Raw genomic sequence first — 13708 nt, 5'->3', positions numbered from 1 at the left:
CCAAGGCTACCTCCCATCCCCCTTCCTTTTCCGTCTCTCACGCTGTGCCTCTAGTGCATGCGCAGAAGGTACAAAGCCTCGCTCTTTGTCCCCCATCTGTCGTTCACACGAACCCAAGGCTTTGACAGTTGGTAGCCAATAGAATCTAAGAAATGGCGGATAAATGAGTCTTCCTCTGGAGATAAACTTTGATTGGCAGTTCACATAGCCAATCGGGAATCCAATATTGACCCCCTTGGGAGGCACCGAGCTCCGTCGGCTCGTTTCCGGCGGTCGCGCGCTCTTTTCTCGGGACGGTGGAGGCCGTGCAGCGTCGCCGTTACTCTGAGCAAAGAACTGTGGGCAGAGGGTGAGTTTAGGGACGGCTCGGTGCTTGTTTGGGAGGGCAGTGGCGTTTCCTGCAACGATCCGCAAAGGAAGGGGCTAGGGCGAGGCTGAGTTTGGACAGAGGATGTGGGTTCGAAGGCCCCGTGAGGCCTTTCCCCCTCCGCGTACGGCCTTCGCAGCCCACCCGTGGGGTCCAGCACACACGCCGCTCCACGCGCGGGGGCTTCAGCCCATGCTTTTCTTGCTTTCCTGCCCGGCTCTTTTGTACTACTCATTCCCAAGTCTTAGCGACCATAGTTGGTGGCTTCTGAGCCGCCCTGGGCCGGAGGGTGTGGGGTCTATTATGCGAAAGCCCTGAAGTCGTGGCTGGAGGAGGTGGCGCTTTGCTTTGTCGGACGCTCCTCCTCCTCTTTAGCCCCGCGAGGCCATTAATTCCGAGAGGGCCAGTGGGGCCCCTGGAGCTATGTTTCTTTGTGAAAACAACTTTTAAGTTTGAAGTTTGCTAGTTCAGACCCCCTTGGCATTTTGGAACTAAGTTCATGAAACACCTCCACCCCACCCTCGCGCTCTAGAGCGCGCGCGCGCCTTTTTTTCCAAACCTCTTGCTGCTTAAGCTTTTCCTAGCCATTTGTAGGTATCGCTTTTCTAAGTTAAACTTACATTTATGGCTTTACTATCGAGTCTTTTTCACTTTGTGGAAGTCTTACTAAGCTGACACCTTTCTTTGTGTTTTTTAACAGAAGTCGGGGTTAGGATTGGGAGACAGACACTTTGCTGTGCTCAAATCGAAGTCAAGGTAGGTGTAGGAGTTAGGGTTACCAGGTAAAGTGTAGGATGCTCAGTTGAATACGGACTTCATTTTGACAACAAATTAATTTCGGTGGACTTCTCATGTTATTAAAGCAAAATATTTTTTAAATCTTAAATTAAAATGAAATTGAGCTGTGTCTTTTTTTTTTCCCAAAAAAATCTGGCTGCTCTAATTGGGGATAGTGCTTAAATTTATGTTTGTACAACTTTGTTGTTATTAAATGAAAAGTCCTAAAAAAAAAAAAACCTCAGTAGCAGCCTTTGCCATGTTTGTATTTTACAGCTTTCACAGTGGCCCACCAGGCGGCCATTTCAGCCTGGTGAATTCACATTGTATTTCTCCAGCGTTTTCCACTTACTGGTTTGACTCTTCTAAATACTCAGGGATCCTTGATCTTTGACGTAGCTCTCAGATGCCTGTACTAACGTGGTCCTGTACCTCTAAACACGTGTGCAGTTGTATAGCACACAGTCTTTCTAATCAACAACACATACACTCTGAACAGTCCTTTTCATCATGGGTAATCTTAGGACACATAAGTGGACAGAATTGCTGCTGATCTTTTTCTGAAGGCCAATAGTTAGGAGTTTGTAAGTTTGTTTCTGTTTATCTAGTGAAATTACATTGTTGCAGTTGGTGGTAGGAAGTATGTCTTGAGCGCCTGGTACTCAACTTTGTATTCCGTGGTAGCTCAGGTGCTTTAGACAGTACTACCTTACCTTCATTGGCAAATGCAAACTTTGGGAAAAGACTACAAGAAAGGGACAGATTGTGGGGATCTTTATTCGAAACATAAAGGTGGGCAGTTTGGTTATTAGAAGTCATTCATGGCCAGGTGTGATGGCAAAAGCAGGCCAATCTCTGGTCTACAGAGTGCCTCTGCCTCCTGAGATGACATTTGTTTAACATTCCTGTTCCTTACGTGGAACTAGAAATGGTAGTTTCCTGCAGGAACAAGTGCTTTGTCTGTTCCAGAATGACAGCTAAATGCTGTGTAGTGGTATTTCACTTAGGCCTTAAAGTTAACCACTCCTTTAAGGTCACTAACTGCTGTTCACCCCCATTATCGCCATCCTAACAGGTTGCGCAAGTTAGGTGATGTAGCCAGTGAGTTTGTTGGAGTTTAAATTGAAGTTAAGGCTTTGCTGTGTTTTGAGTTTTTAGAGGTCAACAGATCTGGGTTTCATTCCTTACACTGGTGTGGCCTTGTGTGGGTAAAGTATTTTTTAGATTCTGTTTTCATTCGAAATAATAACAGCTGGGGGCACTAAATAAAATAATGTACGTGTAGAACATTGCCTGGCTTTTTTTTTTTTTTTTTTTTGGAAATAGGATCTCAATTTCTAAATGGCCTAGCCTAGAACTCACCATGTAGACAAGGTTGGCCTCTCTCATAGAGATCCATCTACTTCTGTCTCCTCAGTGCTGGGACTTAAGGAGTGGGCTAAGATGCCTCCTGAGTGAGCCCTGGGAGTGAAGGTGTGCAGCATCCCATTCTCATTCATCTTGTTGCCTGGATTCTAATGAGCACTAAATATGTTACCTTAATTTGCAGAGTGTACTTTTTAAAAACAATTGTCTTTGACAATTTCATACATGTTTATGATGCATAAAGATGGCTACTCTTCCCCTTCATCCTCTTTATTCTCTCCCATCTCTGCCAGCCCCACAATAAACTTATTTTTCCAGAATATACTTTCCAAACCCAAAATACAACCTCCTTTGAAATAAATGGTTTAGAATATTTTTCCTTTTTTTTAAAGACAGAATTACACTGTGTAGGTATAGCTGACCTGGAAAACTCAGGTCTGGAACTCAAATCCACCTACTTCTGCCTCCTCAGTGCTGGGACTAAAGGAGTGGCCTAGAATGCCCAGTTTTTGGTTTGTTTTTGGAGACAGGGCCTCACTAATATAGCCCAGGTTGTCCAGGAACTGTGTAGCCCGTGCTGGCAGGAAAGCTGGGAATCATCCTATCTTGGCCTTCAGAGTGTCACTGTAATTAAAGGCTGCAGGAAAAAATGTTTCCTGGATTCCGAGCTGAGAAAAGGTAAGATTTAGTGGGACAAATGGCTGTGAAGATGATTAAAAAAATCTGCCACTGACTGCTTTGGAAGTAGAGGAAGGGGAACATTTAATACCTGTACTTAAAATAGAAAAAGATTGGCTTCTAATACCTTTCTTTCCCCATCTTCAACTGTTTCTGGGGTGGGCTTTCATTTCTTTGTCTTTTTTTTAAGAGGATGGGGAGATGTTGACACATAGCCAAGGCTGTTTTGAAACTATTTTATCGCAGCCTACACAAAGGTGGAATCAGGCATGCACCATCACATCTTGCATCTTTTTTTTTTTCTTTTTGAGACAGGTTTACGCCATAGCCCAGGCTGACCTCAGACAGCAAAGGCTAGGATTATAGAACAAAATCACTTTCCCAGTACCCAGTTTATTTTTAAATCATTGCTTGGAGCTGTGCTTGGTGGTGCACGACTTTAATACCAGCACTGGGAGAGGCAGAGACAGGTGGATGTCTGTGAGTTCAAGGTCAGATCAGTTAGGTCTACAGAGGAAGTTCCAGGACAGCCTTTTTGAAAAAAATATGCTTTATTTGCCATTAAATCACTATACCTGTTGATAAAATTTAAAATTATAGCTTTTCAGGAAAACTACATTAGCAAGAGTCACAAAGCTAAGATTGTTTCCTAATAAGTAAACAAAGCTAAAAGCACTACAGTGTTGTAATAGAAAAAAAAAACTGAAAGCACCTAAATTACGGAAGTTTAATAAATTGTGTATCCAGGATTCATTAAAATTAATGTTGACATTACTGAAATGAGGGAAAGCTAAACATCAAATGGTACGTTGGTGTTTAAACTAAAACAGTAATGTCTCAGGAAAAGTAAATAAACCGAGATGAAAGGGAAGAGGTGAAAGAAATATTTAAATGCACATGTGCCTAGAGATAGCTGTGTATTGATTCTAATCGTAAATATTCGTAACAACCTTGACAGGTGAATGTTGTCCATTCAGTTAGTCTTTATATTTGGAGAGGTGGTAGGAGGAAGACAGGATTTCTCTATGTAGCTCTGGCAACCCTGGAACTGATGTAGACCGGAGATCTGCCTGCCTCTGCCTTCTTAATGATGGAATTAAAGGTGTGCCCCATCATGTCCAGCCATGTTAACGATTTAATTACATAATGGATTATTGTATATCACAAGAAAGGTTATGAACTTTTTTTTTCTGGTGTTTTCTTTTTGTTTTGTTTGCTTTTGGAAACGGTTTGGTTGTGTAGCTGGATGTCCTGGAATTAGCTCTGTAGACCTCACAGAGATTTACTTGTCTCTGACTACCCAGTGCTAAGATTAAAGGTGAATTCTACCACCTCTGACTGGCATATTTTAAATTAGATTTATTTATTTTTTATTTCATGTAGGTGTTTCATTAGTGTGTATGTCTACACCTTGTGTGTCCATGAAGGTCAGAAGAACTGAGTTACACTGTAGATGGTTGTGAAGTACTGTGGGTCCTCTTCAAGAACAACAAATACTTGTTTTTGTTTTATTTTTTGAGACAGGGTTTTTCCTGTATAGACCTGTGTTCTTAACCTCTAAACTATGTCTTTAGCCTCCTACAATCTGTTTGCCTTAATGTGCAACTTCAGATAGACACAGATGGGGCTGGAGAGATGGCTCAGCTGTTAAGAATATCCATTGCTCTTGCAGAGGACCTGAGTTTAGTTCCCAACAACCATGTCAGAAGGCTTCACAGCTCCCTGAAAAGTCCAGCTCCAGGGGCTGTCATGTCCTCATCAGACACTGTACTTGCATACACATAATGAAAATAAAATTATTTTTAAAAAAATCTATGTTAATGGCTAGAAGGGTGTGTTAGGATTCTCTAGAACTGATAGATCTATCTGTATCTGTTTTTAGATAGATATAAAGGGGGTTTATTGGAGTGACTGATTGGCTGTGGTCCAGCTAATCCAACAATGGCTGTTTACTAATGGAAAGTTCAAGAACTCAGTAGTTCTGTCCATGAGGCTGGATGTCTCAGTTGGTCTAAAGTATGCACTGGAATCTTAAAGTGCCTGTGAAGGCATGGACTTGCCATTGAGATTGGGGGCAAGCAGGCAAAGAAAGCAAGCTTTTTTTCCCATGTCCTTTATATTTGCTGCCACCAGAAGGTGTGGCCCATAAGGTGGATCTTCACATTTCGGGTGACTTCATTTAGAAAAATCCCTCACAGGTGTACCTAGCCTCTTAGTTTTTTAATTAATTCCATATATAGTCAAGTTGGCAACCAAGAATAGCCATAACAAAGGGTGTACCATAATGATAATAATAACTTATTGTTTTTTATGTATATATGTATGTGGGTATGTGCATATGGTGTTCAAAAGAGGGCCTTAGGTGTCTGATTTCCTAGTGCAGGAGTTACAGGCATTTGTGAATTGTTCAGTATGGGTGTTGGGACCAGGCTTTTTTTTTTTTTTTTTTTTTTCCTCCTTCCCTCCTGGTCTATATAGCCCTGGTTGCCCTCAAACTCATTTCCTGCCTCAGGCTCTCAGAGTGCTGAAATTATAGGCACACAGTAGCTGTTTTGGGTTTGTTGTTTGGTTGTTTTAGGTTTTATTTACTTTTTTTGATTCACATACCAGGTGTGGGTTTTGTCCCATCTGGGCAAAGAGGTACATGCCTTAATATCAGCATTCTGGGAGGCAGGTGAGTCTTTGGGTTCAAGGCTAGCCTGGTCTGCACAGTAAGCTACAGTGTAGCCAGGAGTACATAGAGAAATTTTCTCTCAACCATTTTTAAGTTCAGTGTGTGTGTGTAAGTGAGGTCAAAGGACTGTGGGAGTCAGTTCTCCTTTAGCTGTAGGGTCCTAGGGGTGCAGCACAGAGTGTTAGTGAGGGCCTTATTAACTGGAGCTTTGTAACATTGCACACACCTTTAATCCCTGTGGGAGACAGAGCAAGTTCCAGGACAGCCAGTGCTATACAGAGAATCCTGTCTTGAAAACAAAAAAGACACAGACGGAGAAGAAATGTTGACAATTCATGTCTATTCCGAAATGTCAGCTTTTCAGTCAGGCAATTCAAAATTACATTGGCACCCAAATAGCCCATTTGTGTCTCATCTCTCCCAGTTTTTGTATTTAATTGGCACTAACCTCTTAAGTCCTGTGTAATTTATTATGTCTATTTTAGCTTTCACAGAAAAGTAGGCTCTGAAAGCCAAAATGTGATATGTCCATCTAGACTATCACCTAGCAAATAGTAGGCATCCAATATATGTTAAATGAATTGGTGAAATGAAAGATTATCAGTAGTACATATACGTGTGTTTTGGTATGTATATTGTTCACTTATCTCTTGAACAAAGTTTTCTCTCTCCCTCTCACATACAGACAATATAACCCTCATAATTTTCAGTGCCATGTGATTCCCATCAGTTATTTCAAAAATTTAGCATGACCTATTCCTTTAATCTTTGGTAATTCAGTCATTTTTATTGTTCATCTCCATAAAGGCCATCATAGTGAATATTTTCATGGCCACACCTTAAATTTCTTTTTTTTTTTTTTTGCTGTTTTGTAGTTTAAAAAAATACTTCCTTTTTTATGCCTTTGTGTGTGTGGGGGTTGCCTGCCTGCGTATCTTTTTTTTTTTTTTTTTTTTTTTTTTTTTTTTTTTTTTTTTTGGTTTTTCAAGACAGGGTTTCTCCATAGCTTTTTGGTTCCTGTCCTGGAACTAGCTCTGTAGACCAGGCTGGCCTCGAACTCACAGAGATCCGCCTGCCTGTCTCCCTAGTGCTGGGATTAAAGGCATGCGCTACCACCGCCCAGCTGGATGAAATTTTCTATTTTTTCTATTTTAAAAAAGATGCGCAGGGCTGGGCAGTGGTGGCGCACACCTTTAATCCCAGCACTCAGGAGGCAGAGACAGGTGGGTCTCTATGAGTTCGAGGCCAGCCTGGTCTACAAGAGCTAGTTCCAGGACAGGCTCCAAATCCACAAAGAAACCCTGTCTTGAAAAACCAAAAAAAGAAAAGAAAATTTCATCCAGTACAGTTTGATCATACTTTCCCCTCTCCCAACTCCTAGATTCTCTACCCACCCAGCTCCACACTGTTTCTCTCTTCAAATACACACACGCAGAGACAGAGAGACCCAGTCATGAAACCACCTGACATTGATGTTAGGAACAGAACACATGTCTTCTGTGAGAGAGCTCATAACTGCTGGCCTGTCTTTCTAGCTCTCCAGTCCCCTGCTGTTTGGTTTTTGAGATAAGGTCTTAACTTTATACCCTGTGCTGGCCTGAAACATCATCTTTCGCTTCCACCTTCTGATGTACTGCCTCAATTGGAGTTTTTGTTTGGGCTTTTAGTTTTCTGGCGTTTAAATTTTTTTTTTTTTTAGGTTAAGTCTAGGAGTATGATTCTTATTCCTGAATTGAAAAGATATGAACATCTTGATGGCTCTTGTTTTGTGTGCTGTTTTAAAATTTAAAAAAAAATATTAAGTATAGGTTTTGCGTATACCACGGTATGCATGTAGAGAATCATGGAACCATTTCATGGGGTTGGTTCCCCATGTGGTTTCTGGGATCAAACTCAGGACTGGCTTTTTAACAAGTGCCTTTACCCACTGATCTGACTCTAACACACTTTCTGCCTTCTGAAATAGCCTTCAGATATAAAATAAAGAAGAGAAAAACTTGTGTATGCACTTAACTAAAACCAACAGTTGGTCAAAAATTTATCAGAATTTGGGACATAATTTTTATTAAAGGTATCCTGTGTTAACAATATGTGGAAAAACCTTCTGCACTTTTATTATTATTTTTTTCTGTTTTTTTGAGACAGGGTTTCTCTTTAGCTTTTGGAGCAGTTTCTGTAGCTTTGGAACCTGTCCTGGAACTCACTCTGTAGACCAGATTAGCCTCGAACTCAGACCTGCCTGCCTCTGCCTCCCAAGGGATTAAAGGCTTGCGCCACCACCACCTGGCCTTTCTGCTTCTTTTATTGACAACTTTGCTTCAACTGAATTCTGACTGGGGAATCTTCGTTCACTGGATGAGTCAGGAGTTTTTGGATGAGGATGATGATCCTCCGTTTTTTAAAGACTGTCAGCTTTTTAGCTAGACATGGTTGGACATGCTTATAAAACAGGCCGTTGAGAACTGGAAGGACCAGAGTTCAAGACCAGCCTTGGCTACACACAGATTTAGTCTTTATTACATTTATTTGTGTGTATGTGTAATCAAAGAACAAATTGCAGGAATTCGTAACCCAGGGATTGAACTCAGGTTATCAGGTTTAGAGGCAAGAGCCCTTACTGTAAGGCTGACTTTTCTTGTCTTTTCTTAGTTTTCAGATGACAGAAGGGAACATTTTGTCTTTTTGTATTTGCTTTTCTTTTGCTTTGCTACAAATTGAGTTCACTCTTAGGCTCAGTCACAACCTGTTCTTAAACCTTAGATCTTACTATCGTGATTAAGAATTACTATAGAGTCTGGAAAGATGGCTCAGCCATTAAGAGTACTTGTTGCTATTCTAGAGTACCTGGGCTTGATTTCCAGCATCCTGGTAGCAGCTTATAACAGTAACTCCAGTACCAGAGCCATCTTCTAGCGTCACAGGACATAAGGCGCATAATATACTTGGTACATTGACATGCAGATAAAACACCCATGCACTTAAATGTGTTTTTAAATTTATTTTTTACATGCCAATCCCAGTAACCCCCTTCTTCCTTTCCTACCGTTCCCCTCCCCAACCTTCTCCATACCCTATCTGCTCCTCAGAGAGGGGTAAGGTTTTGTTTGGATTTGGTTTTGGTCTTGCAATACAATGTTTCTCTGTGTAACAGCCCCAGGTCTCCTGGAACTTGTTTTGTAGAAATCTGCCTGCCTCCGAATGCTGGCACTAAAGGTGTCTACCCCCACACTGGCCACCTAAATAAATCTTAAAAAAAAAAAACAAAAAACTAGTGAGTGCTTAGTATATGCCAGTAGCGAGTTATTCTCTAATCCTTATAGCCATATCAAGGAGCAGGTATTTTTGGATGTCTGTTTATAACAGCATTATAAGAAATGAGGCAGATTTCATTGTAGTGAGTGCATAGTATTAGGACCATAATTCAAACCTAAGTCTTTAACCCTGCAGTCCATACTTCCCTCACTTAATTTGGAAGTATCTACAGTGAACTTTGCTTTAGGTGATAGCGATGATCAAGACTTCTGAACTTTTTATGGCAGTTTTGTTTACTTTGTATCTTTCGTTAATTTTTTTTGAGACAGAGTCTCTGTATCCCAGGCTGTGGTTTGTTTTTTGGAGACCGCTACTTACTTACTCTGTATAACCCTGGTTGTCTCTGCCTCCCAGGTACTAGGATAAAAGGCATGTGCCACTACAACAGGTGCACACTGAGTGGGTGTTTTTTTTTTTTTAATTTAAAACTTGTAAAGATTGTTTTGTTTGGGTATGTTTGAGTGCGGGCAGATGCCCATGGAGGCCAGAAGATAGCATTTAATTTTATGGAGCTGGAGTTAGATGCATCTTTTTATTTATTTATGTATTTTTGAGATAGGGTTTTTTTGGTGTAACCCTGACTGTCCTTGTACTTTGTAGACCAGGCTAGCCTTGAGCTCACAGAACTCCACCTTCTTCTGTCTCTCAAGTCTACAATTAAAGCCACATGTGCCACCACCACCCAGTACTAGATGTATTTTAAATAAATAGATTAGAAAAAATTTAGAGAATGTTGGGATTAAAGGCATGTACCAGTGCCACACCCCATGCCCGGCCCTCTGTGGTTTATTGTTCTCCTTTGTTTTGAGGCAAGATCTCATTGGGCAGCATTTGGCTATCCTGAAACTTAACTATGTAGACCAGGTTGACCTCAAACTCAGAGATCTGCCTCTGTCTGCTTCCTGAGTGCTAGGATTAAAGGTGAGCTCCATCAGGCCTGACCCTTTGTGGTTTGTTTTGTTTTGTTGTTTTTAGTTTTTCAAGCTTTAGTTTCTCTGTGTAGCCCTGGCTGTCTTGGAACTTGCACTGTAGACCAGTCTACACTTGAACTCAGCGATCTCTCTGCCTCACAAACCTTGGGAGGAATGTTTTTAAAATGTGCTTTCATACACAATAGAGCTGGTTTGGAGGAAAGGTTTGTTTTTTTTTTTTTTTTTTCCGAGACAGGGTTTCTCTGTAGCTTTGGAGCTTGTCCTGGAACTAGCTCTTGTAGCCTAGGTTGGCCTTGAACTCACAGAGTTCTGCCTCCCAAGTGCTGGAATTAAAGGCGTGCTCCACCACTGCCCAGCTAAAATACAGTCTTAAATATCTTAGGCTGTCTTAAATTGTGCCTTGTTATTCAGACAAACCACTTGTAAAACACAAATGATGGAATACCAAGATAAATTTTAGTGAAATGTAAATTGTCAGTAACTGACTAAATCCTAAATGCTGGATATTTGACATTCTACTTTTTTCTGTAGGGTGCAAACATGCAGAGCAATAAAACCTTTAACTTGGAGAAGCAGAACCATACTCCAAGGAAGCACCATCAACATCACCACCAGCAGCACCATCAGCAGCAGCAGCAGCAGCAGCAGCAACAACCACCCCCACCAATACCTGCAAATGGACAGCAGGCCAGCAGCCAGAGTAAGTAAATTGTGAGTGATGGAACATAAATAGGTTCCATCAAGAACAGTTTCATCATGGTTTTTAGGATATTAGGTAAATAGGGCTTTAGTGGCATACTTTTTACTTTTTTCCTGATTTTGTCAAGACATGCTTTCTCTAACAGCTCTGGCAGTCCTGGAACTAACTGTAGACTAGGCTGGCCTCTGCCTTCCTGAGTCCCAGGATTAAAGGACTCACCACCACTGCCTGGCTTTTTTTTTTTCCCAGGTAGGGTCTCATCATGCAGCCCTTGACTGCTGGCTTAGAATTTGCCTCTGCATCCCTCCGGGATATGGGAATGTGTCCTGTTCTGTTTTGTTCTGTGTGTATTTTTTAAACAACATTTTAAAAATTATTTCTATTTTATGTGTATTGATGTTGTGTGAGGGTGTCCGATCCCCTGGAACTGGAGTTACAAAGAGTTGCGAGCTGCCATATGGGTGCTGGGAATTGAAACTGGCTTCTCTTAAGCACTGAGCCATCTCTCCAGCTTCCTGTTTTTGTTTTTAAAATAAGATTTAATTTATGTGTATGAATGTTTTGTTATTTGTATCTAGTGCTCATGGAGGTCAAAAGAGAGCATTGGATCTTCTGAGTTTTTTTTTTTAAGGTGGTTGTCAGCTGCCACTTTGGTGGGAATCAAACCTGTTTCCTCTGGAAGAATAATAAGTGGTCTTAACTGCCGAGCCAACTTTCTAAGCTTTTCCTATTTGGTTCTTAAGTGGTATTTTATGATAGAAGGGGGTTGATCACCTGAAACAAAGAAACAGACATCAGTAGAGTATATGTTATACTGTTATTGGCATGTTCTACTGACAAACAAATGTCTGTCTGTGTGTAGTTTGGGTCTTAGAGATAGCCATCACAATATAGGGAAAAATTTAAGACTTAATACTATAATAAGACTTAGTTTCTGGTCTATATCCCCAGGCTATTTTTAATCTGTTAAAAAGTCTTTGTATGTTCTCGTTCCTTTAGGAATCTGAGTACCTATAAGAATATAAACCTGGCTGGGCAGTGGTGGCGGACACCTTTAATCCCAGCAGAGGCAGGTGGATCTCTGTGAGTTCAAGGCCAGCCTGGTCTACAAGAGCTAGTTCCAGGACAGGCTCCAAAACCACAGAGAAACTGTCTCAAAAAACCCCCCAAAAAAAAAAAAAAAGAAGAAGAAGAAAAGAAGAGAAACCCAGTAGTATGGGGGTGACTAGAGAAATGATTAATTTTGCTTTCAGAGGCCTTGAGTTAGGTTCCTGGCACCTGCATAAGGTATCTTAGTACCAACTGTAACTCCCAGGAAATCCAGCATCCTTTTCTGACTTCATGGGGGCCCATACACACATGGAACATAGTCACACTTACACACACAAAGTAATTTTTTGAAAGGCAATAGAAGTAGAGGCTGATGAGGTGGCTCAGTAGTTAATTAAGAGCTGAGCCTGTACTACTCTTAGAAAAGATCTAGGTTCCATTCTGGGTACCCATATCAGGTGGGTCACAACCACCTGTAACTAACTTGAGTTCCAGGGATCTGCATATAAACTCATCCAGGCAGACATAAATACACATCTGTTGTTTGTTTGTTTGTTTTTGAGACAGGGTTTTTCTGTGTTAACAGCCCTTCCTGTCCTGGAACTCGCTCTGTAGACCAGGCTAGGCCTCAAACTCTCAGAAATCTGCCTCCCTCTGCCTTCTGAGTGCTGGGATCTAAGGTGTGTATCACAACTGCTGCTTTCACTTTCTAAAATGCCATTTACTGATGGATTGGATAGGATGCATTTGCAAGTGGTGTTTGTCTTCATCACAAAAGCAATGCTGAGGATATGACTAATTCTTTTCCTAATCTTTTGATTACTGTCTTCCAGATGAAGGTTTAACCATTGACCTAAAGAACTTTAGGAAACCAGGAGAGAAGACTTTCACCCAACGAAGCCGTCTCTTTGTGGGCAATCTTCCTCCTGACATTACTGAGGAGGAAATGAGGAAGCTTTTTGAGAAATATGGGAAAGCAGGCGAGGTTTTCATTCATAAGGATAAAGGCTTTGGCTTTATTCGCTTGGTAAGATTATTTTCCCTTAGGCTTGAAGGCCAATGTAGGTTTATTTGCCTTGTACACAAAGACTAAAGTATGGGGGTTATTTTTGGTTGCAGATCTCATTATGTAACCCCAGGGTTTCCTTGAACTCAAAGGGTTCCTATGTCTACTTCCCAAGTGCTGGATGACACACGTGTTTGCACCACCATGCTTGGGTTAAGTGAAAATGAAGTTTGTTTTAGTGATTATCAAGGTTTATATTATTCCCAAAATCCTTGTAAGACATGTATTGTCTTACTCTTAAAAACCCTGAGGGGTTCAAAATCTTTTACTATTAGGCAAGTGGATATGCATTTTCTTTCTGAGGGAGACAGTTGAATCAAATGCAGACTCTGATATTAGATAAGTGTGCTGCTGCTCAGTGGTGCTCTCAGTTCTGCCAATGTTTTGTGCAGATTTTATGTTTAAATCTGGCCAGAATTAAAGGCATGTGCCACCATACCCACCATTTCATCTCTGTTAAATTCTAATTTTCTTGTTTTTCCCAGGAAACACGAACCCTAGCGGAAATTGCCAAAGTGGAGTTGGATAATATGCCACTCCGTGGAAAGCAGCTACGTGTGCGCTTTGCCTGTCATAGTGCATCTCTTACAGTCCGCAACCTTCCTCAGTATGTGTCCAACGAACTGCTGGAAGAAGCCTTTTCTGTGTTTGGCCAGGTGGAGAGGGCTGTGGTCATTGTAGATGACCGAGGAAGGCCCTCAGGGAAAGGCATTGTTGAGTTCTCAGGGAAGCCAGCTGCTCGGAAAGCTCTGGACAGATGCAGTGAAGGCTCCTTCTTGCTAACCAC

At 41.4% G+C, this 13708-nt stretch overlaps 1 protein-coding gene across 3 annotated transcripts in view; it reads left to right on the top strand.

Annotated features, from left to right (window-relative positions):
• Window positions 1–13708, top strand: part of Nono (non-POU domain containing octamer binding) — a 30284-nt gene that overhangs the window by 8753 nt on the left and 7823 nt on the right. Inside the window, exons 1-4 of one of the 3 annotated variants that reach the window (XM_050119615.1) lie at window positions 213–349; window positions 1068–1123; window positions 10637–10805; window positions 12689–12882. In XM_050119615.1, the coding sequence (XP_049975572.1) occupies window positions 10646–10805; window positions 12689–12882 (354 nt within the window). In that variant the 5' untranslated portion in view covers window positions 213–349; window positions 1068–1123; window positions 10637–10645. Of the gene's footprint in view, window positions 1–212; window positions 350–1067; window positions 1124–10636; window positions 10806–12688; window positions 12883–13708 lie in introns of those variants that run through there. The other 2 variants (XM_050119614.1, XM_050119616.1) reach the window with 2 other exon arrangements.

This window comes from Alexandromys fortis, unplaced genomic scaffold (genome assembly GCF_014885135.2).
Source record: "Alexandromys fortis isolate MF-2015 unplaced genomic scaffold, M_Fortis_MF-2015_v1.1 scaffold_155, whole genome shotgun sequence".
Lineage (NCBI taxonomy): Eukaryota > Metazoa > Chordata > Mammalia > Rodentia > Cricetidae > Alexandromys > Alexandromys fortis.
This window is presented reverse-complemented; position numbering and strand designations above follow the sequence as displayed.